At 39.7% G+C, this 23,386-nt stretch overlaps 1 protein-coding gene across 3 annotated transcripts in view; it reads left to right on the plus strand.

Moving 5' to 3' along the window:
• VPS13B (vacuolar protein sorting 13 homolog B) overlaps nt 1–23,386 on the plus strand; it is a 756,179-nt gene that overhangs the window by 657,738 nt on the left and 75,055 nt on the right. For all 3 annotated transcript variants that reach the window (XM_059394925.1, XM_059394927.1, XM_059394926.1), the window contains 3 exons: nt 3,766–3,947; nt 5,217–5,566; nt 10,767–10,928. In XM_059394925.1, coding sequence (XP_059250908.1) covers nt 3,766–3,947; nt 5,217–5,566; nt 10,767–10,928 — 694 coding nt within the window. The remainder of the gene's footprint in view (nt 1–3,765; nt 3,948–5,216; nt 5,567–10,766; nt 10,929–23,386) is intronic.

Raw genomic sequence — 23,386 nt, forward strand, 5'->3', positions numbered from 1 at the left:
GTGAATTTTTTAGTTTGGTTTAAAGCATTTTAAAAATGATGATTCTAGGGCGCCTGGGTGGCTCAGTCATTAAGCGTCTGCCTTCAGCTCATGATCCCAGGGTCCTGGGCTCGAGGCCCACGTCAGGCTCTCTGCTAGAAAGGAAGCCTGCTTCACCCTCTCCCACTCCCCCTGCTTGTGTTCCCTCTCTCTGTCAAATAAATAAAATCTTTTAAAAAAAAAATGATGATTCTAATGACGAGAGAGAACTTGGTGCAAGAGACTCACATCCTTCCATCTTCTTAACCATGCAGCCCTCTCCCAGGACGGATAGAGCAGTGTTTTGGCAGTAGGCAGGAGGAAGTTTGGTGAACCAGTATTGAGAGACCATGCCACAATTACATGAATGTCAGTGTGATGTTACAAGACCTGTCTTGGGAACTAAAGGCATCACCCACAATTAACGTGTTGTGAACTACATGACCAGGATGGTACTCTGCTTACCAGCCAAAAAAAGCAAGACGGCATGTTTTTCTGCTAATGGGTGTTAGATAATATGCTGAACAGTTCATAGGCAGCATCTCCTTTAATACTCAAAGAGTCATTCAATTACTGTACTCATTTTACAGGTGAAAAAACGAGTTTTATCCAGGTGCTGATACAATTTGGTGAAGGTTATGATATAAAAGATAGAAGTGCAAGTATCTTCTCTAGGTTCTTTCACCCAGTTATTCTCTGCTTAATCTCTCTGCTGTATTTTACTGTATTATAAAACCCTTCTTACTACAAAGGGGTCCAGGGAAAAGCTCAAGCCTTCATCCATTAAGGCAGATTTTTGGGTTCCGGCACCGCCATAAGGGTTTGCCCCAGAATGGCACCAGGGATGAATCTTCAAGGACCATGCCTTGGTCCCAGGAATGCCTATTAATCAGTCAAAACATAGACTTACTAAGATACTCCTTGTTTAAAAAAGAGTTGGTACCCTTCTGTAGGTCATCCCTCTATAGGACAGCTGATAAGTAACATTTTGGTTAAAATGAGGATATGACTGTGTAAAATTCCTGCCATATTTTCCACATTTTAGAATATTTCCACTATCCTAAGAATTTGAGTTTCCATTAGGATCTTAAGGATAGTTCAACTAACCCCTGAATCTTGAGTTCTGTGTATTAATGTTTGAGAGGTGCTGCCCCAAGGAGTCAACACTTTTACTTTCTTCTCTATTTCTGCTGGTTACACATCTCATAAATTATATTTTTCCTTTTGACATCTGGATCAGGGTTCATTGTACCCAATTAAGGAAATTATGTCAGCATAGCTGCTCTAAGTATCCCTAACAGGGTCATCTCTCTCCTATACATGACTGGTTAGCTCTATGATGATGAGAGCTATGATGACATTTACATCACTTTAGTCCTGGTGTAAGAGGTAGACATATATATAAATATATATAAATATATATGTGTGTGTGTGTGTGTATGCTGCCTTTATAATACATAATAATGATCAAATTGCATATCAAAAAAACTATAATTTTACTGAATTCAAAATACATTTAACGTATATTCAGGTTGTATATACCATATTAATTTTGTGATTAAGTAATTTTAATTTTGATAGGAATGTAATTTTTTGTAGGTCTGAATTTTTCATATATAGTTTAACTCAACAACCATTTTAGTTAGGATTTTAAGATTGAAAGACTATTGCTAACTACTTGAGTATTTTAGGAGTTACTGTATAAGCCCTAAAATATCTATTTTTTAAAATTTATGTGTATATTTAATATAGGAAGAACTAAAGAATTTATCAATTTGTTATGAATAAATAATGTAGCACATACTCCTGTTTTAGCAGCCTTTTTCAATATATGTTATACTATCTGCTACTCTCAAGATAGAAAAATAAATCTTGGAAAATCTCAGGAGTGTCAAAAATTCTAGTTGGCAAGAAAAATGCTTCAGTTAAACACCTCAAATTGTGTACTCACTGTTTTAAAACTGATCTCATAGAACTCTCGCCTGGATTTTTAATAATATTTTGACTAACATTGTACCCTATTTCTAACAACTTATGAAAGTAGTTCAAATGTGTAAAACACATGTACACCTAATACACTTTGCTCTTTCTGAATAAATACAAGTTTTAATTTTACCTAGTCAATGAAATCTGTTATTTGTAACTGCACAGATAAATTTCTGGAAGGCTGTTTAAATTAGTATGCCCATTTATAGAAGCTTTAGAGTATACTTAGGTGCATTCCTTGCTCATAGCATTGAATCAGTAACAAATTGCCCCAGAGGTTTTTATTTTCTTTGTAGGTACTGGAGATTTACTAACATTGCTGTAAATACCACCATATAACTATAAATTTCTTAAAATTAAAGGCTCAGTAAATGTGTTGGAATGCTCCTAGCTTTCATTTTCACCAGGCTTTTCACAACCTCTTTCAAATCTTAGCTGAAGATTCATGCTCTGAGAATCCCACGCGATGCACCTCACGCCGTCCTGTATTCCTCTTGGGTTTCAACTCTGGCAGCACCTCCAACCTTTCTGTACCTGGGTGGTGGTTCTGTTTGATGAGGTTTTTTAAAGGTCTACATATTTTATATCACCAGTTAGATGGTGATATAAAACCAAGGATTTATTTCCTTAGTTTTTCCTGTCATGGTGCTCCCAAGGATACTGTAAATCACGATGTTTCTTTCTAGGCTCCTCATGGACTTGGATGCCAGGCTCCCATAGCTCTAGAACAAATTTCAGATTTGGAAAGAAGAGAGCAGAGGACAATGAGAGAATGGGGCAGCAGCTATTCAGTGACCCACTGTCACCATAACACCCCTCACGCCATCCCACTCCCCAGGTCCCATGCGTCTGCTAGCACTGAGGCCCGGCAGCTAGGCAGCATGTCTCCCGTGCACATCAGCAGCTGCCATGTACAAACTTCTTCCCTCCTACAGATGCCTTCATTATTCCTTTTAATGAGATTTTACTTATTTCAAATGGCAGTAGGCAGATGGGCAAGTGAATAGAGGGCCCATGCAGTGTAACTGAGTGTAACTGTCCATGGGACCTTGGTGGTCCTAACTTTTATGGCACCTATTACAGCACTTACTGGGTGTTCAATAAAGAGGAGTGACTAACTCATGGCCCTCTGGATATGGACAATCTGGAGAAGTAAAACAAAGTGAAACATTTATGGTGATGCTGGAAGTATTGAGTTTTTGAACAGCAGAGTCATACTCCAAATTGTGTTGGTCTTGAACTAATAGAAAAACAAGTTGTCTGTAAATTGCATGAGATGCGGATGGAAGAAAATTGGGTTGGAGGTAGGTCAGCATGACCTGGGGTTTAAAGAATCCTTTGAAATTTTTCTGCTGCTAACTTATAGACAATAATCAACTTGAACTTAATTTTTAAAAACAACTAGTTTATGTGAGTAAATTTCATAAAATTTCATGATAATATATTAACTATAGGATTATGGGTGCTAGCTTTAAAAACCCTTATAGAGGGGTACCTGGGTGGCTCAGCGGGTTAAAGCCTCTGCCTTCGGCTCAGGTCATGGTCTCGGGGTTCTGGGATCGAGCCCTGCATCGGGCTCTCTGCTCAGTGGAGAGCCTGCTTCCTCCTCTCTCTCTGCCTGCCTCTCTACTTGTGATCTCTATCAAACAAATAAATAAAATCTTTTAAAAAAAAATAAAAACACTTATAGAAAGACATTTCACTTATATGGTATTGGGAAATCTAGGTCATTGATTTTCTTTTATTACTTATTTCCCATAGCTCTGCAAGTGAATCTGGTTCTCAAAGCACTTGTGACCAACTGGTAACTCCAACAGCCCTGGCTGCCTGTACCAGAGTCGACTCCTGTTTTACTCCATGGTTTGTCCCATCTCTTTGCATTTCCTTCCAGTTTGCTCACCTGGAGTTCCATCTTTGTCATCACCTTGATCAACTAGGCACAGGTACTCTTCTCTTTAGCATCTGAATAACACCCACTTAATATTTACTGTTTTTCTTGAGTGTTCTCTGATACACAGTTCATTGATTTTTACCCAGATAATTTATTTTCTTTTCATGAAGTGAAAAGACATGGAAGGGTTTTCATCCTGTGTATTACAGTATTAGTGATGTTTCGAAGTGCTGTGATTGCTAATCACTCCACCACCCAAAGCTCTTTCCCCACTGACTACCGCCCATGTGGTGGTGGAAATTTTTGGAAGAGGCATTCATTTCCCCCAACAGTGAGCACTGGCAAAATTATTCTGAAGTTGACTTCATCTAACAGATGTACCCCTTACTTTTGAACCACCATATGGACCTATTATATAAATTACCAGTAGTATTGAACTGACATGATTTTGCATGCTTCCTAATAAGAATTTTCAAGGAAGTTACAAAAATTGCAGGTTTTACTGTTTTTCCAATTGGGATCTTTTTAAAAGAAATACATCTGTTTCTGTTCTGTGTCCTGAGCTACTACATTAATGATGGAGAGATTCCAAAAGTATTCGATATTACCTGATTTCAAAAGCATGAATACATTCTACAAGGGATGGGCAAAGTCTCCAGAAATGTGAAGGACTGTCATTTTAACAAGCTGATGAGGTGGAGTCTTATTAAATTTTGCCACCACCGAAAGTGGTCTTTTATAAATTTGCCAGTCTTACGTGAATAATTACTCCTAAGTCTATACCAAATGTTTCCTAGTTAGTACATTTTGATTTAGGTTTTCAACCCGACATGTAATGGAAAAAGGAAAAAAATCAGATTTAAAAAATCAGATTAAAACTAAACACAGCTGCTGTTAAGCATCTTGCCTTTTCAGCAAAAAATGGAATTTAACCTGCTTTTTCTAACTCTCGAGTCATGTTTTTGTTTTTGAGATTTGGTTGGTAGATACAGAGCATTTCATAAAACTCTCCTTCAATAGTTGCCTCCTCTTCATTGTACTGTCGTCTTACCATGATCAAATTTTTGTCTGTGAAACTGAATGTGAACTTTAGATAATATATGTTTGAGGCATACCAATTGAACAAAAACCATTTTGTTGGCAAATATCAAATGGTAATTCAAGAGATCAAATGCCTTCAAGAGAGTGTTTGCATTTTATTAAACTGCAAATCACAAAACCGGTAAGCTTTAAAAAGTTAATAGCTTAAACGTCATGTCTTTCTTTCCATAAAATATTGTCTCATCCCAACTGCTGTTTCTCCTGGTTATTTTTTCAATAGCTCCACCGCGGTACCTACATCCATTTATTTCTGATAAAAATGTGCCATCTGAACTAGAATACATGATTATTTCCTTCAAAGAACCACACCTGTATCTCCGGCAGTGGAACAACAGTCCTGTCTGTCAGGAGATCCGGTTCTCAGCTCAGGCGGACTGTAAACTTCTCGAGTGCAGAAACGTCACAATGCAAAGCGTGGTGAAACCCTTCGGCATCTTCGGGCAGATGGCCGTTTCCCGCGACGCGGGGGAGAAGCTGCTTGACTGCTCCATCGTAGTGGACTCTGTCTTCGTCAGCTTTGGGCAATACGTGGTTCATTCTCTAAACACTGCAGTACAAGCTTGGCAACAGGTATGCACATCCTAGAACAGCTTACAGTTTGTCTGTGTGTGATCTTTCACTAGACGCTTTATGTTATCACTTCTAATAGTAAGCGAAGCACCCACCAAAATGTGAGAGAATGACGAATTTGATGGGCACCATAATATTTGGGGTTTTCTCTGTTTAGCAAAGTGATGCATGTTATTTTTAAAAGCTTTGGAGAATATGGGTTCTCTACACATGCATAGGAGACCATGCCCACATTTTTGTGACTAATGTACCACATCTGTGTGGAAAGGAACATATTCCCAGGAATTTTTTCCAAGTATTATGGCTTTCCTTTGCCAAAGCTTCAACTTAGTTATGTATCAAGTCGTCTAACCATCCATTGCAGAAATGAAGAACCTGTGTGAGCCTCGCCGATAGTAAACATTTCATCTTTTCAAATGGAAAAAGCAGCGAGAAAAAACATGCAAGCCCACCGAGTCTAAGTCTTTTCCCTTACTATCATTCTGCCATTTTTTAATCAGTTAAAGACTCTCAATTGATTATTTTCTTCCTTTCATCTCTTGCCAGAAATTAGCCATATCAAACAAGGGGATGAAGTGTAAGTCTGTGCTGCATGGTGTGTTTAAGATGAGGAACCTGTCCGTGCCACGAGCATGAAAATAATTTCACAGAACGTTTGGATAATACTGTAATTTAAGAACAAATCATTTCCACTTCCATACTGATTTTTGGTATAATATTGTATTTCCATCAAGTTTGTGTTGCTCTTAAAGCTGGGACACCTACCCCCTACCCCCAACTTCCGTATGTGCTACCTACATTTGAGCGGAGCTGGCCCCCCAGGGGAAATGCTCTCCTGTCCTTCGCTGACCTCATGTGGAGACAGGCCTGGGTGGGGGTGTGCTGGGGGGACTTGGAGTTCTCTAACTTAAGAATTTTTATGGGAATAAACTCTTCTCTTTATATGCATGAAGACCTATATAAGACTAAGGAATTAATTACCTAACATGGCACTACAATAGCAAAGGGAAAGAAGATAACACATCTGTTTTTTATTTTAAAATTCTTTTTTAAGGGCATTCCATGGTTTTCTTGTTGCAGAGGACATGCGTAAAATAAGAGCTAGTGTGATCTAAATCTTTGCAGCTGGTTCGAATAGTGATGTGAAAAAAACCTCCATGGCTCCAATTTCTGTTTTTTGTCATATTTTGAACAATGCATTTAATAAAAAACAAACCTAGAAAATATAAAAGAGTCATTGATAGAGCATTTAGACCCAGAATATGTTTGTCTTGGTATCAGGGCCATTCTAAGAGGACTCATGTGTAGCAACTACTGCAAAATGGCCTTCAGAAATACCAGTTTCCTCCCAGGGTAAAAATATTCTCTTAGACACAGCTATACATATAAATAAAATACGGTGCATAAATATTTAAATGTTTTAAACCACATCAGAGTGCGAATGACTGACTGGCTAACACAGTGCCTTGAAGGAATATTCTGGGGTTTTTTTTTTTTAAATGGAATTGTATATTTGATTAAGTAGAGCCATATGTCACGTAGCATATTGCTGACAGGTACATTCTATGAATAGTTGATTCTGATTTATACAGGGATTTGGCAATGTTAACATGAGCCACAAGAGGATATACTTCTGTAATTGTTGCTGTAATTTTCTTGTTTCCTCCCATGTCAAGGGTACTTGCCACCAAGTTTTAATGTGGTAGGCATCTAACCCTACGCATTCTAAAGTAAATACAAAAATGCACTACTTTGAAATTACAGGACATTTGACATTGAACTGGGTTTATAGAGGGTTATTAAGTTCATTGTTTCTAAGATGTTCTCAATGTGGTTTATTCCCTTAGTGGGGAAGATTAGTTTCCCAAGCTTGGAGGTTATTGGTGTGTTGTCTCATATGCAGTCTAATTATTGCCGATGAGAAATATGAATTTAATAAGCAAGATAAGTTATTCAAGTTCTCTGCATACTTTTATTGGATTCGTATCTGAGACAAGTCATTTGTATCCAGTGTGGATGGACCAGACAGTTGAAGAATGAAACAATTTGGCCTTTCACCTTTAGGTCACAAGCTCAAGATTAACAGAAGCCTTCATCATGGCTTCATCAAGCCTTTCTCTGGCTGTGATTTTTTTTTTTTTTTTTCTCTTTGGCACATGATTAATGTTTTGTGAGACCAGATTGAGGACACAAAATGTCACTTGCAACTCGCTTTATGTTTCAATGCCATATCCCTACATTTGGACAAAATGACATGTAAAGGGGATTTTTATTTAAAAATGAAGGTCTTGCTTATGTGTCTTTATCTTACACCAGAATGATGTCTGTCTCTGTTTAATTGCAAATGCCTGGACAACACTCCAGCATGAATCTTAAATGTAGATAAGCCATCTTTTAATTACAAATCTGAATGAGCATCCTGAGACTTTGACTAAATGATGTCATATAAAATGTGCACAAACTGTTTTATTAAAAATACACCAGAATTTAAGACACTCCAAGAAATGCTTAAACTTACTACAGTTATAATGAACTCCACAGATGAAGGAACAGTAGAGAAACAGTTCTCTGAGGAGTTTGAGTATTCTTTAAAAAAATGTAAACAACCCCCTTGTGTTCTTTCATTTACATTTTTCTAAAACACTCATCATTTATTAAAGGTCAGTTTTTGGAGATGAGGGAAAGTAATATGTGCTTTTTTTTTTCCTTCTCAAACCCCATCTGGTAACTTAACCTCTGTGTTACCAGAAGATTGATCCCAACTCATTAAGAAAACTGAATTTCAGTCTCAGTACATCTAACTGGAAGTTTGGAATCATATCCCTTTCTTCATGTTTGCACTCTTGGGCCTAAAGGAGAGAAAAAAGTTTATGAGAGCAGTTTATGTTGATTATATAAGGACAAATGGAAAAATGTCTTTAAAATAATTATACACTGGACTCCAATTTGATTAAAGGTTTATAAACCTTTAAATAGGTAAGACATATAAGACAGAATTAGATAGGATAGACCAGAATAGAAACAGGTAGGATACTCTGAAGAGATTAAAATTGCTAGAAGAAAATCCACCAAAATATTAACAAGAGTTATTTGTGTGCAAAATTAGAGACTTTAAAAAAATCCCTACTTCCTATATTTTCTAATTTTTCTACTGTGAACATGCATTCACTTATAATTTTAAAAATTAAATTTACTCATGTATTTGCTTCATAAGTGTTTACTGAGTACCTACATGTCAGGCATTATGCTGAGTACTGGACATAAACTGGTAAAAAAACATAGACTTGGTTCCTGCCCTCTTGTACCTATAGACTCTAGTGATGGAGACAAGAGTGAACTGAGAATCAAACAAATAGTTTCTTAGTCTCAGGAGGGAAAGTGAAACAGTAGGAGTGTGAAGTGAGCCTAAACTGGAGGGACATGACCTGATCTGGAGGTGCTTCCAGAAGGCTACCCAGAGAAAATGACTTGAAAACAGTTAGTTAAGTGTGAAGGAAAACAGGTCCATGCAAGGGAAAGGCACTGAGGCAAGAAGGAGCTTGATGTGTTGAATGAGTTGAAAGGGGGCTAGGGCGGTGTTGGAGGGACAGGAAAGAGCTCGTGCAGCTGGGGTTTAGCAAGCAACTGGGGAGTGGCTCATGATGCGGCAGGGGTTGAATCGGGCAGGACATTCAACCCCACTGGAGTCAAGCTCATGATTAAAAGCCACAGCGTAGAATATGGTAAACAACAGATAATTGTTGCTCCTAGTTACTTTGATCTCTCTTAATCCAAGACTCTTTTCTTTTTTATTTATTTATTTTTTTTTTTTGTGATTAGTGTGGCTGTCAAGCAAGGTTCCACTCTGAGAATAGGGAGATTGGTGAGAATCAGTGGGTGACAGAGTGAGTCCCCAAGGGTATTTGGAAGAATGAGGTGTTTCAGGGCCCCTTCATCAACTGCAGCCAGAAAGTACTGTCCACCTTACTTAGGGGACCTTGTGCATGACTAGGAGTGGATTCTGCCCCACAAGACACCTGTTCTGGATGAGGTTCTAGATCGGGTCTTGTTCCAGGCTGGATTCCAGGTACTTTGTCGTTAGACTCCTCAGGCCTCATAATCACTTAAATCACTGTGCTTGTGAGTTATATGTCCCCTTTTATTCTCCCTCCCCTTGGGAAAATGGCAAGTGACCTAGTGCAGCATTATGACATTTAGCTCCACAACCACAAAATAGAGGCCACAAGAGAAGTATCAGTTCCAGTGACCTCCCCTTGTCTGTAAATGGATTGGCTAATTAAGATTTTTTTTCTTGCATTCTCAGTTTGAGCATCTATTCAACTATTCTTTTCATTTACTAAAAAGATATGTTTATTAGTTTTTAAGCCATAACCTAACCAGAGGGATAGAAGAGGAAACACAGAAATGCTCAATCACTTTGTCGGTGTCTGGATATAACAGCAACAGACAGAGACACCATGAAGTGGAGAAGGAAGGTCTCAACACAGGAACATATTACTAATTTGTTGAGCCTCAGCAGATGAATGGAAGACATGAGCTGATGGATGACTCTTAGCTGACAGAGACACCAACAACTGTTTTTCAATGAACATTATCTTTCTTAAAAACTGCAACTTGGCTTACACTGATTCCAGAGCTGTTCAGCCTCTTAACAATAGAGGGAAAGTTATGGTTTTATTTACATCTCTCCCTGAGCAGATTTACACACACACACATCCACCCTCCCCCTTAAGGGATCTGGGGATGTATTACCTAAATGATCCTTACTTTCTGTAGGGTACAAACTGTGGCTTTGGTAATTGGTCTTGATTGTCGAGTGTAGAAGGCCAGGAACATGGTAATTCTAGCCTCCAGTACTCTGCTCAGAAACGTGCACTACTCCATACTGCATTCTTTGTAGCATGTTAATTCATTTTAAAATGTTAAAAGTTTGAGGGATCTCATTGTTCTTTTACTCTTCTGTGCGTATGATTTCTTTTGCAGGAGTATAAATCAAAACATATTCTTGGAACATTTAAGATCTCTTTTTAAGGTATTTTTTGTGCTTATCCTGGAAGTATAGAATACTTTGTATACCAGAGCTAATGACAACAGATCTTTTAGTGTTTCTGTGTTGTAACAATCGCCACTGGGCAGACAGCTGCCAAACATCTTGCAATTAATCTGATGCACGTTGGCTTTAGTATTCTTTTTCTTTCAGAACAAATGCCCTGAGGTAGAGGAGTTGGTCTTCAGCCATTTTGTGATCTGTAATGACACACAGGAGACACTGCGGTTTGGCCAGGTGGATACTGATGAAAATATTCTGCTGGCGAGTCTCCACAGTCACCAGTACAGCTGGCGCTCCCACAAATCCCCACAGGTATTTGAGAAACAGCCTTACAAACACAGCAATTGTGAACGTTGGGGATTCGTTTATTCTGCATTTGTGTGCCTGTGTCCAGTTATTTCCCTTTTTAAGTTTCCCAAGGAACCACACGGCGTAGCTGCCTCTGACAGAAACCCAGGAAGGGTTTGAGGTGGGAGCCCAGCACAACCTTGCTTCTCTTGGAAGGGAACAGTCTCCTGGTTATCACAGGTGCTGCAAAGGCAGCTCGGTGTGACCGTGATGCGGTTGGACTCTAGAGCCCAAGTTTGTAAGCTTTGATCCTGGCTCGGTAACCTTGCTTTGCTCTCTGGGCATCTGTTTTCTCATCTATAAAATGCGGATAATGGTAACACGCATTTTTGTAGGGTTCTGAGGACTAAGCCAGTTACTGTGTATAATGGCACTAGAATAGTGCTCGAGATACTGTAAGCATTACACATTGGCTATTATTACTTAGGCATTTGTTCAGATTTTTACTACATACCTACTCTGCCCGGCATGGCCAGGGACATGCAAAGACAGGGAAGTCACGGTCCTTGCCCTCCAAAGACAGCTCACAGTCTGTGACCAAGGGGGCACTGAGAAAAGACATACCAAAGGATGTCTGTTTTCCAAGTAGTATAATTCCATTTTCCTGTCACTTTAGATGGGAATAATTAGAGGGATGTGCCCTGCAGGGATAATATGAGGATGAATTAAATACAAAGATGTGGTCTTAAATGAGTAAAAGAAATCCTAGGAAGTCATCTCAAGAATAATGTATTTCTAAAACTCTGGGTAATAAGGAAACTACTGCTTGTGATTAAAAGAAAGTCATTAGATTAGAGAACAAGTTTTCCCATCTGGTCTATAGACCAGCTTCAGAATATGTTATGCCCTCCGGGTCCCTTTTGCTTCTCCCCCGCCCCCAGTAGCTAGATTCTGATTTTTTGCTCGCTTTTTCATCATACTGCCACACTGCTAGGATAGAACTTGGAAAGGTAGACACAGTACATTCTTATTTAAGAATATTTATTTAATTCTAATAAACCTGACAGGACATTAGAACCACATAAATCCTTTTTTAATAAAACTTGTTAGGAACATTTCTCAGATGAGATAATGTTGTATTCATCTTTTTTAGAGTGAATGACATGCCCTCTCTAGAAATTTCCATGTTCTTAAGTGGTTGAGTTGTTTGCCCCTTATAACATAGTTAAAAGCCAGTTTGTTTGCTTGTTTGTTTGTTTCAAAATATCTTTTTGGGTTTTTGTGTTACTAATTGCAGAAGTGAAAACATACAGACATATGGCAAAAAAATTAAAGCAAAAACAAACAAACAAACAAAAAAACCCCCAGAACTCCTATAATGGCAACCATCCAGAGACAACCCATGTTAATACTTGTCGTATAGCCTTTTAGATGTTCAAAAAGTTTCCACAGTAATTGCATTTTTTAGGGACGGGAGAAACCTCTGGGAAGGCTCAGCTCCATGTAGCCCTCTACTGTGCCCATGGCCACGGCACCCACACCCACACCCACCCACACTCCAGCCTCCGCCCACAGAAAGCAAAGTGCAGAAAGCTTACCTCCCCTCCCAGTCTCTTTAAGAGACCCTTGGTGACCCTCAAGTTTCCCAGATACTGGGGACTCCCCCTTGGTTCAGTTGGTTAAGCCTCTGCCTTCAGCTCAGGTCATGATCTCAGTGTCCTGGGATCAAGTTCCACATCTGGCTACCTGCTCTGCAGGGAGTCTGCTTCTTCCTCTGCCTGCCGCTCCCCCTGCTTGTACTCTTTCTTTCACTCGAGCACTCTCTCTCTCTCTCAAATAAATAAAATCTTAAAAAAAAAAAAAAGATTTCCTGATACTGGAGCCAGGATGAGAAGGGTGATCTTAAGAGCAGCTGGCTCAGAGGTGTGGAGAAACAGGAGGCTTCATGTTATAGACATGCAGTATCTGGGTGGGAAGGAAAAAAACAGGAAAGAAGCATGGCTGACCGCTACCAGCATGACACCTGCATATTTTACTCTTTCGCAGGTTTTTAATGTCCTTTTGTATTTGTTACTAGTTTTGTTTTCACAATATCCATGTGCGGTCCACATCCACGTGTGTTGTATGTGTGTTATAACTAAGGAGACAAATGGAAATGTTAGGTTGAGATGGTGGTAAAGTTGGGACTGAAATCCCTATCTTTGGATTCTCAATAGAGTGTCATTTCTACGTCATTGTCCAGCTCTCTTAGGTTTGGGCTGCATGGTTTGTCTGTTAGAATAGCAAAGCTGTAAGGTTTCAAAAGATAGGCTGAGAATCGCTAGTCTGATACTCCATGTTTAAAGCCAGACTAATGTGGAATTCTTAGTCCAAGTAAATCCCTTGCAAAGTCTTAACTTTATTACCAAAAATAATAAGAACCTTTTTATGACAAACTGGACTCAAGACAGATATCTATTAAACTTTTCTTTTTCCTTTTCAATTTGCAACGGCATTCTCTGGATACAAATTTTAATGAGCTGTAAGCATTATAATCTTCAAGCTAAAACTTAGATCAACTTTGTTTAAGAAAGAAAAAAATGGTATCTCTTTACAAAACTCTGTAAGTTGAAGGAAGTGTGTTTTAGGACCCTCTGAAGCCAGAAGTCTTAATGGGCCCAGAGGGTCTTCATGGAATTCCTTACATCCACAATTGCGAATTCTGATGTGTTCTAATGAGAGGTTACATCTGAGGCCCAGAAAACCTAGCAGCTTAGCTTCAGACTGCACCTGGAGGTAGTCATAGCCTTGTAAGTGAGCAAACTGTTGCATTTTCCAGACTCCACGTCATATCCTGCGTTGCCCAGCAGGCTGCATTTTAGGAACATTTGTGTCTGCATGTTTATGCTACCTTGGGTGTTAGTCAATTCATAACCTCAGGGAGGATTTCCAGAGGTCATAGAACTTAACTCCACTAAACAATGTAGCTTATATTGCAGAGATCAAGAAAGTGGCAATGACAGCTGGAAAGGTTTCAAAGAGGTCAGCAGATCTTAGAACCACACAGGAGGTTGCTAACAACAGTAAGTCTCAACAGAATGGGAAGAAACATGGACACACCAATTCCAGAAATCCAAAGCCGATTTTAAAATCAAAAAGTTGTAAACTCTCCTTATAGTTTCTAACACATGGTCTGAGGCAGAATCATTTAAAATGTTGGATATCCCACAACCGTTGCTTGCCTAAATAAACAAAGGAAGAACAAAACTAATTCCCAGGGAACAGTTGAACATACTCGGCTGCACAATCATAAATGCCATCCCAGAGGCCCTCAGATATCCCAGTTCAGTAGACTTCAGATCCAGTTGAGTGAGAATAACCAGCAAGCGACTGGTCTTCAAAGAAGTGCTTCATATTGTAGGAAGTTGACTCTAAGGACTAACAGGTGTGAGTTGATGGTATCTTTCCCCAGAATATGGGTAGTAGGTGCAGCGTAAGGTTAAGGAAGGATTTGTTTAATGTAGCCAAACTGAATATAGGGACACTTCCATCAGCCAGTAGGATGCATGTACAGGCTGTTCAAGTTGACTTTCTTTCCTTGCTGATAGAGAGCACTGTTGGCTAGTTAAACTTGAAATAGAAATGCCTCTACCTTGGATGTAAGGAATTACATGTGCTTTTATCCTCAAAACATGCACAATTTATAGATGATGTGTTTTTTAGAATTGCAGAATTTCGACTACCAGTGACTTAATTTCAGTAATCAAACCATCTAGCAAGGTGAAAATGGGCTCTAGACAGAGCTATAGAAGTTAATAAAATTTTACTCCAAAAGGGACTTAATAGAAAAAATGGCAGATATTTTAAAATGCAAAATATAACAAGGTAAGAATTTTGAAAAGCAGCGGAGCATCTGGGACATACTCATTAAAATAGTCAGATTTAGTGAAAAAAATAGAAAATTGTATATTACTCCAAGACAGAGGTTGGCAAACTTTTTCTGGGTAGGGCCATGTGCTCCATATTTTAGGTCTTTTGGGGCCTGCATGTCTCTCTCGCAGCTATTCCTCTCTGCACAAAAGCAGCCGAAATGAAAGATGTGGCTGTGTTCCAATAAAACTTTATTTATAGACCATGAAATTTGAATTTCAGTAACTTTCACACATCACGAAATAGTATTTTTCTTTCTTTCTTTCTTTTTTTTTTTTTGACCATTTAAAAATGTAAAAACCATTTTAGCTTACAGGCTGTACAAAAATAGGCAGTGTGCCCCATTTGGCCCCCAGGCCATAGCTTGCCAGTCTCGCTTGAAGGCCTCTCTGTTGACAAAACTCAATTGATGGTCAGTTGTCTCACTCTGACCTAAGTATTTCTGTCACTTGAAAACTTGGAAAAATGTTTCAGAAATTATGAAGTGACAGGTAATAGTTTAAATCTAACACATATGACCAACCTGTACTCACCACATAACAGTAAGATATGTTTATTTTACTTTTTCTGGGCTTGTACAGATAGAAAATCCTCCAGTTCACTGTATATAAAATTATTTTAAAGTGAGATCTGATCACTTTTCCTCTCGTCTAAAGGGATAGTAATAGGTTTTGAGTATCTACCTCTCTTATGGTGAGTCCAGCCTGTTGTCAGCTTCATTAACTACACTGTAACTCTCATTCACTTCACTCTTTCCATATCCATTTACATAATGCGTATGTATATATATGTCATAAAGAAAGAGCACATTCCTTATTGTTAGAGTCACAGTTTTAAAAATTTAAAAGCTGGGGCGCCTGGGTGGCTCAGTGGGTTAAGCCTCTGCCTTCAGCTCGGGTAATGATCCTAGGGTCCTGGGATCAAGCCCCGCATTGGGCTCTCTGCTCAGCAGGGAGCCTGCTTCCCCCTTGCTCTCTCTGTGCTGCTCTGCCTACTTGTGATCTCTCTCTGTGTCAAAGAAATGAATAAAATCTTTAAAAAAAAATTTAAAAACTGAGTTAGGGAGATAAGGAAATATTCTATGTTGGCAAAACTGTTTAAAGTGATAAATTTTTCAGGTATTTGCCTCTATTACATGGCACATGGTGTGCATGTTAAAGTTTGTTTAGAAGATGCAAATGGAATTAATTTTTCCTCTCTAGAAAGCAATTTAATAAGCACAAAAGCTATTAAAATGGTCACAACCTTTGATTTAGTAAATCCCCTACTAGTAATCTACTCTCAGGAAATAATCTAAATCGAAACAGAAGTTTATATACCAAAAATGTTTATCACAGCTTTATTTATAATGTCAATTAAAACTCAAAATATCAGGGCACATGGGTGGCTCAGTGAGTTAAAGCCTCTGCTTTAGGCTCAGGTCATGATGCCAGGGTCCTGGGATCAAGCCCCACATCAGGCTCTCTGCTCCTTGGAGAGCCTACTTCCTCCTCTCTCTCCCTGTCTGCCTCTCTGCCTACTTGTAATCTCCGTCTGTCAAATAAATAAATAAAATCTTTTTTTTTAAATGTCACTTTTAAAGCTAAATTTGAGTAAAATTTAACATATCTGAATAATAAACAATTATTAGACCTTCAGATTTTTACAGAGAGGAAGTGGTAGCACATCCTCTCTGTAAAGGAAAAATCTCTGTAAAAAAAAAAAGTCTCTGTAAAAATCTGAAGGCCTATCAGTCAGAAAACAGAATATAAAATAAATATATAGATATAGATACATATAGTATGATCTTAGCAATATAAGAACAAATGCATAGAAAATGCTGGAAGAATATATATCAAAATGTTGCCAGTGGTTGCATCTGGGTGGTAGGTTAAGATGATATTTTTCCAGTTTATTACATTTTTATGTAGGTCTCAAAAAGGGTATAGATTACTAAAGCAGAAAGAAATTAAGTAAAAACCCTGAAAAAAAATTTATGCACAGACTACAGGGAATTTCAAACACTAACTGGAAGAGTGGCAAGTGCAGTGACTTATCAGTAGTGGTTATCTTAATTCTTATATGAACGACTGCAGGTTTCTCTCAAATATTCTCTTAGTTACAGCTTTGCTGCCCTCCAGTCTATCTTGCAGACTACATCTCAAGAAACTTCCCTGAATAATGCTTTAATTATTGCAATTTCCTGTCCAAAAATCTTCATAACCTCCCCATCTTCTATTAAATATCCAAATTTTCTGGCATCCAAGGCCTTGACTCAGTCACTCACAAGCCTTCTTGTCTGCCATTAATTCCATCTAGCAGCTGATTTGGTCTCCCAGCCTCCCATTCAGTTTTAATCCACAAATGTTAATTTATTGTGACCTCTTGTGTGTAATTAAATATGTTCATTTTTTTGTAAAGAACTTACTGTCTAATAAGGGAGTCAGAAAAGTAAACAGATTTTTATGGACATGATCAGTATCTATCAGGACATTATTGCAGTAATTCAAAACAGGGGGAAATGACGGGTAACTGAATTAAAATACTAACCATAAGGAAGAAAAGTGAGAGAATCAGGAAGTACAGTCCATTGCTTCTGGATATGGCCAAGGTCTGGATGGGAGTGCAAAGAAAATGTTTCCAAGTCTAACCTGAGGATGAGAATCTGGCAAGGCTTACCGGTAGAGGGGATATTTGTGTGGAAGTTTAATGTTTAAGGAAGAGTTAGGCCGATAAAGTGAGGGTGGCAGTGCTGGTGTTCCAAAAAAAGGAGTCAGCTTGTGTGAAAGCTTCAGAGAGAGGACACAGCCAGGCCCGTAGGACAGCTGGACTGATCTGACTGCAGTAGAGAGAACACGTGAATCCGCAGGATGGGAAAGTAGGTAGGAACCCTTGTGTTCTGTGCTAAGCAGCTTTAGTGCTGTCTCGAGACCATGATAACACAAAGAAAGGCAGGAGAAACTAAATACTTGAAGAGGTCAAAGTTGGCTTTCCACGGAGGCTGGGTTTGAAGGTCAAGCAGAAGTTGGCCCAGTGAACAGTAGTGGAGGAAGGACATGACACAGAACCAGGGAGATGTAGATATATTGGTAGCATGTCATGTTAAGGGGGATTCGGATTTTGTTCACAGTAACTCAGACATAAAAACTGAATGCCCCGCTGAAGAGATGTGTGTTGGTAATGTGCTCTTGGCTGTGTTGGGGAAGTCCAGATATGGAGGAATGGCTAACCTTGGTGGGGTGAATGCTCCCACCATAGCTGATCTGAAGCTACCAATGATTTAACAACCAGACCACAAAATTCCTGACTGTTCAGCAGCGCTTTTTCACAAATGAGTTCGAGCCAGCTCCAGCACACCACAGTTCGCAGGAACTGTGTTCTGAAGAAACCGGCAGTCCATCCGAGGAGATCCATCTGTATGTGATGGGTGACTTTTGCCTGCGGAAGGCTCACAGGATCCCAGCTGCATCCTGGAGAGATCCCTGTGGTGTAGTTGGAAAGACAGTCTGGAGGACACGGAGGATGCCAGCAGGGAGCAGTGTGGCCCTGGCCGCAGAGCCCCGGCGTGACAGAGGTCATAGCGACTGAGTCAAGGCAGAGGAGAAGTCATCACTCAGGGTAAATGCCTAGCAGACCCATCCTTCTGTGAATAACAGCTATAAATTCTGAGGAAAACACAAAAAGAACTACTTCTGGAGACTGAACAAAGGCAGGCAGATTTTGGAGGGGAACCAAAACTCAGAGCAAGCGTCCTGCAGAGTGAATTCCCCGTTGTTTGGTAGCTGTGCTGGATGGCAGTTGCAATCGTTTCAGTGCAGGGGTAGCCCGTTGTCTTCCTGGCTCCAGGTAGCAGGGGAAAGAGCTCAGGCCACCAAGGCTGCTAGAGAGTGAGGAGAAAATCTTGGATGGGGGGAAGCCAGAAAGTGGAAAAATAATTCGGCCCAACTGTCCACTGACTGCGGAAGCACTGGGCCTGCGGAAAACTAGAAGCAGCTTGTACCCAAGGCTTCAAGAACCAAATGAAACCCAGCAGCCACTCGTCCAGGTATGAGAGTTTTCCATTTGAGTCTTAATGAATTGAGTACTTATTAAATCAAAAACATTAACACTCTGGAGCAGTTACAAGAAAATCCAGAGTTTCCACAACAAAACGTTGACAGTGTCCATAATACAAACCAAAATTATACAACAAATCTCAAGAATCACCCCCCCCAAAGTAGTTCAATTTCAAGAGAAAGATAATTAACAGATGTCAACACCAAGATGACCTAGAATTAAGAATGACCATATACTTTAAAGCAACTATAACAAAGGAGAGGGTATTTTACAGTTGTTATTAAGGTCCCAAATTAGTTGATTTTTAATCAATCAAAAGGGAGAACATTTTGTGCACCTAACTGAATCAGATAAAAGCTCCAAAAGAGGGGCTGGGCCCTTTTGTGAGGAGAGAGAGAGAGACCCATAGGCTCCTGCTGGCCAGGAAGTAAAATATCATGTGGTGAGTGCCTACAGAGAAGGCCAGGGGGCAGGGAGCTGTGGGAAGCCTCCAGGACCTGCAGGTGACTGCCAGCCCCAGTCATTAGTAAGTCAGAGTCCTCAGCCTGTAGCCACAGGAGAAGACATTCTGCCAACAACCTGAGTGCACTTGGAAGTGGATTCTTCCCTACTTGGACTCCTGACCCACAGACAGAGTGATGGTAAATGTGTGTTCTTTTAAGCTGCTAAATTTGTGGCAATTTGTCTTTCAGTAATAGAAACATATACAACATGACAGAGAAGAAAAGGCAGTAAACTGGAAGATAGGTCAGTAGAAATCATCCAGTGTGAAAGAGAGAGAGAAAAAGATTCAAACAAAATTATTCGAACTGCAGGGACCTGTGGAACAATTTCTAAAGGTCTAAATATGAGTAATTACCATCCAAGAATGAGAAGAGAGAGGGAGAGTTGGGCCAAAAAAATTAAATTAACTCAAGAAACATCCCAAGTTTTGTGAAACATAAAAATTTGCAGGCCCCAGAAGCTCAGAAAACCCCGAACAGACATTTCAAAGAAACTCACACTGAAGTACCTCATGAGGAAACTACTGAAAACCAAAGAGAAAGAGAAAATCTTGAGGATTAGCTGTAGAGAAATTGTAGGGAAAACTATTGGAATAACTATGAACTTTTCTTTAGGTATCAGAAAGGCTAGAAGGGAAGGTTTGTGCTGGAAGTGATCTGTTCAGAAGTCATTTGGGAGTTACAATCACCAGGATTTGGTTACTGGTCATGGAAGGGAAGGGCCTAGTTTAACTCTGAGGTTTCGGAATTAGGGGACAAGTTGGCAGTGTTGCTGTTGGCCCAAAACAGGGAACTGAGTAGAAAGACAGTGTTTTAGAGACAGAGGATGGAATAGGACTTGAGAACACAACAGGGTGACTCTAAAATCCATGTTGGACATGTTGAGTTTTGGGTTATTTGGCAGGGCAGAAAGGATGATATATTAGAAAAAACACAGATTTGTAGCCATACGTGCCTGGGTTTCACTCCTAAGGCTTGTTAGCTATGTAAGACTGGAAAAGGTTCTTGATTCCTTGGAGCTTTGTCTTCCTCTTCTGCAAAATCAAGAGATTTTTGTGACTATCCCATGCAATAACATTTATAAAGTTTCTAGTGGAAAACTCCGCTCTCTATAACCAAAGGTTCTTTCCTTCCCTGTTCCCTTTCTAACCAGACATCCAAGTGGCCATGTAGAGGAGGAGAATGAATGAGAGTCAGAATGTCATAAGAATAGTCTGGCCTAAGAGGTAAAAATTGGGTTTGTCATCAGTGCCTAAGTAGCACTGGGAGTAGATCAGAATGCCCAAGGAGGCAGGGCTAAGAGAAGAGGACTTTGTTAGTTATCTCTTGTAGTGGAACAATGTACAGCATTGGTGTACAGGCAAAAAGATGGCTACTGCAGACACTCCCATTCATAAAAGGAGAAAAGGGAGACCCATAAATTACTGGTCCATAAAAATTCTAATATCCAACCAGATAAATGTCAGAAGTTTTTTGATTAGTAATCATTCACACTCCTGCTCAAGAGTAATTGTCCATGGCTCATGGCTTTGGACTCTTGGCTCAAGCCTCCTCGAGTCATCCATCCTTTTTCTTGAAAAGTATCCTTTGTTTGCACTTCATAGTCTGCTCAGATTTTTTTGAGTAGTTTTCATAGTTTTCAAAATTCAGTATAATTTTGAAGACTCAACAGGCCTCTTTACCATCTTACACTTTGTCTTTCAGTCAAAATTGGCAGTGTTTATGTGAATACAATTCTTTAAATGACTCTGTGGGTCTCTTGTTAATCTTACTGAGATTTACTACAGTGGACAAAATCATGTATCTCTTCAAGATAATTCCTTTCTGCTTTGGGTTTTGCTCATGCTTCTGAGTGTCTTAGAAGCCCTTGTTTGAATAGTTTACTGGGACAGCAATTTAGATCTTTCTGCAATCCTAACAAAGGATTTTATAGCCTCATTCTTAGCTTCATTCCTAAACCAGCTTTCCTGGTCATGTCCTGGAATTGATCTTTGCATAGAAACCACTTCTTGATTTTAGCATCATTTGCCATCTGAAGGCTAGAAATGTTGAAAACTAGCAACTCCTGCCTCCTTTTTATCTAACACTTATTTCTTAAGCTTCTGTCAACCCCTCTCAGACTTTAATATAAGCAGCAGATAGAAGCCAGGAGCTACTTCAGCACTGCCCGGAAATCTCCTTAGCCACATCACATAGTCGATTAGGCACATTTATACTTTCCATGTCACTCTAGTTTATAGTGTTGCTAAGCTCTCTGCCATGACATAGCAATGTCCCTTCCTCCATTGTCCAACATCATTGTCCTCATTGACAGCCTCCTCTCAGGCCATTAAATAACTATTAAGAGTAACTTTGAAGCACCTTAGATAGTCACCAACACTCTTCTCAAGTCCTTTTAATTTCTGCCCACTTGCCTGCTCCAAAGCCCTTTGTGTTTTTCGGCTTTTGTTATAGTAGCACCTCACTTGGAGAAAACAAAATCTATATTAGTTACATATTTCTGTTTAATAAATTACCCCAAAACCCAAGTAGATAATACAGCAGACATTGTTTTTATTTATTTATTTGTAAGAGAGAGAGAGAGTGAGAGCAAGCACAGGCAGACAGAGTGGAAGGCAGAGTCAGAGGGAGAAGCAGGCTCCCTGCGGAGCAAGGAGCCCGATGTGGGACTCAATCCCAGGACGCTGGGATCATGACCTGAGCCGAAGGCAGCTGCTTAACCAACTGAGCCACCCAGGCGTCCCAACAGACATTGTTTTTAATCTCCATTTTATTAGCCAAGAATTTGAGGAGTAGTTGAACTGGGTAGTTGTAGCTCAGAGTCCCTGAGAAGGTCACAATCAAGACATCATCTGGAACTGTAGTCATCTAAAGGCTTGACTGGGCTTAAGAATCCATTTCCAAAATGGCTCGCTCACGTGGCTCTTGGCTGGAGGACTTGGCTCCTTGCTACAAGGATCTCTCCATAGAGTTGGCTGAGTATTCTCATGACATAGCCGCTGGCTTCCCCCAGATCAAGTGATCCAGATCAATTTAGAACAAGACAGAAGCCATAGTGTCTTTTATGACCTAAGCTCAGAAGTCATTCATTGTCATTTCTGTGATATCTTAGTGGTTACACAGATCAGTCCTATTCAGCATGGGAGGGGACTATGCAAAAGTACAAATAGCAGAAGAGGGGCGCCTGGGTAGCTCAGTGAGTTAAAGCCTCTGCCTTCGGCTCGGGTCGTGATCCCAGGGTCCTGGGATCGAGCCCCACATCGGGCTCTCTGCTGGGCGGGGAGCCTGCTTCCTCCTCTCTCTCTCTCTGCCTGCCTCTCTGCCTACTTGTGATCTCTGTCTGTCAAATAAAATAAATAAAATCTTTTAAAAAAAAATAGCAGAAGACAGGGATCACTCATGCGATCTTGGAAGTGTGGTGTCATAAGGAAATTAGGCTAAGAAATGAGATCCACTGGAAGGGGTAAGAGGTATAAGAAAACTAAGATATAATAGGAAAAGCCAGACATACAGTGTCCTAAATTAAGCCAAGAAAGGAGAATATCTGAGTGGGGGGGGACTTATCAGATGCCATACAGAGATTGAGTAAGACAAGAACTGAAGAAGCCATTGTAGTTGGCAACTGAGAGGTCATTGGTGGCTCCTAGAAAGCATTTTCATGGCAAAATATGGATAGAAGCCAACTTGAAGTGGATTGAAAATGAATAGAAGGTGAGGAAATGGAGAGAATCAGCATGAATTGTTTTTTTTTTTTTAATCTTGACTGGATGTTAACTAGAGAAAGCTGCAGTATCAAGCAAGGGTTTTAAATGGAAGAAAGTTGGGCATGTTCTATACAGAAACAATAAATAGCAAAGGTTGATATGCAGAAGAGAGGAAAAATGATTAATGGCATACGGTCTTAGAATGGGAGAGGAGGAAGGATCCAGACCACAGGTAGAAGGATTGACCCTACATGGGAGGAGGTTTGTATTGGATATCCACTGCTGCTTAACAGAGCACGTCAAAATTTAGTAGCTTAAAAAAATGCATTAG

The sequence above is a fragment of the Mustela nigripes genome, chromosome 3 (assembly GCF_022355385.1).
Source record: "Mustela nigripes isolate SB6536 chromosome 3, MUSNIG.SB6536, whole genome shotgun sequence".
NCBI classification, from domain to species: domain Eukaryota; kingdom Metazoa; phylum Chordata; class Mammalia; order Carnivora; family Mustelidae; genus Mustela; species Mustela nigripes.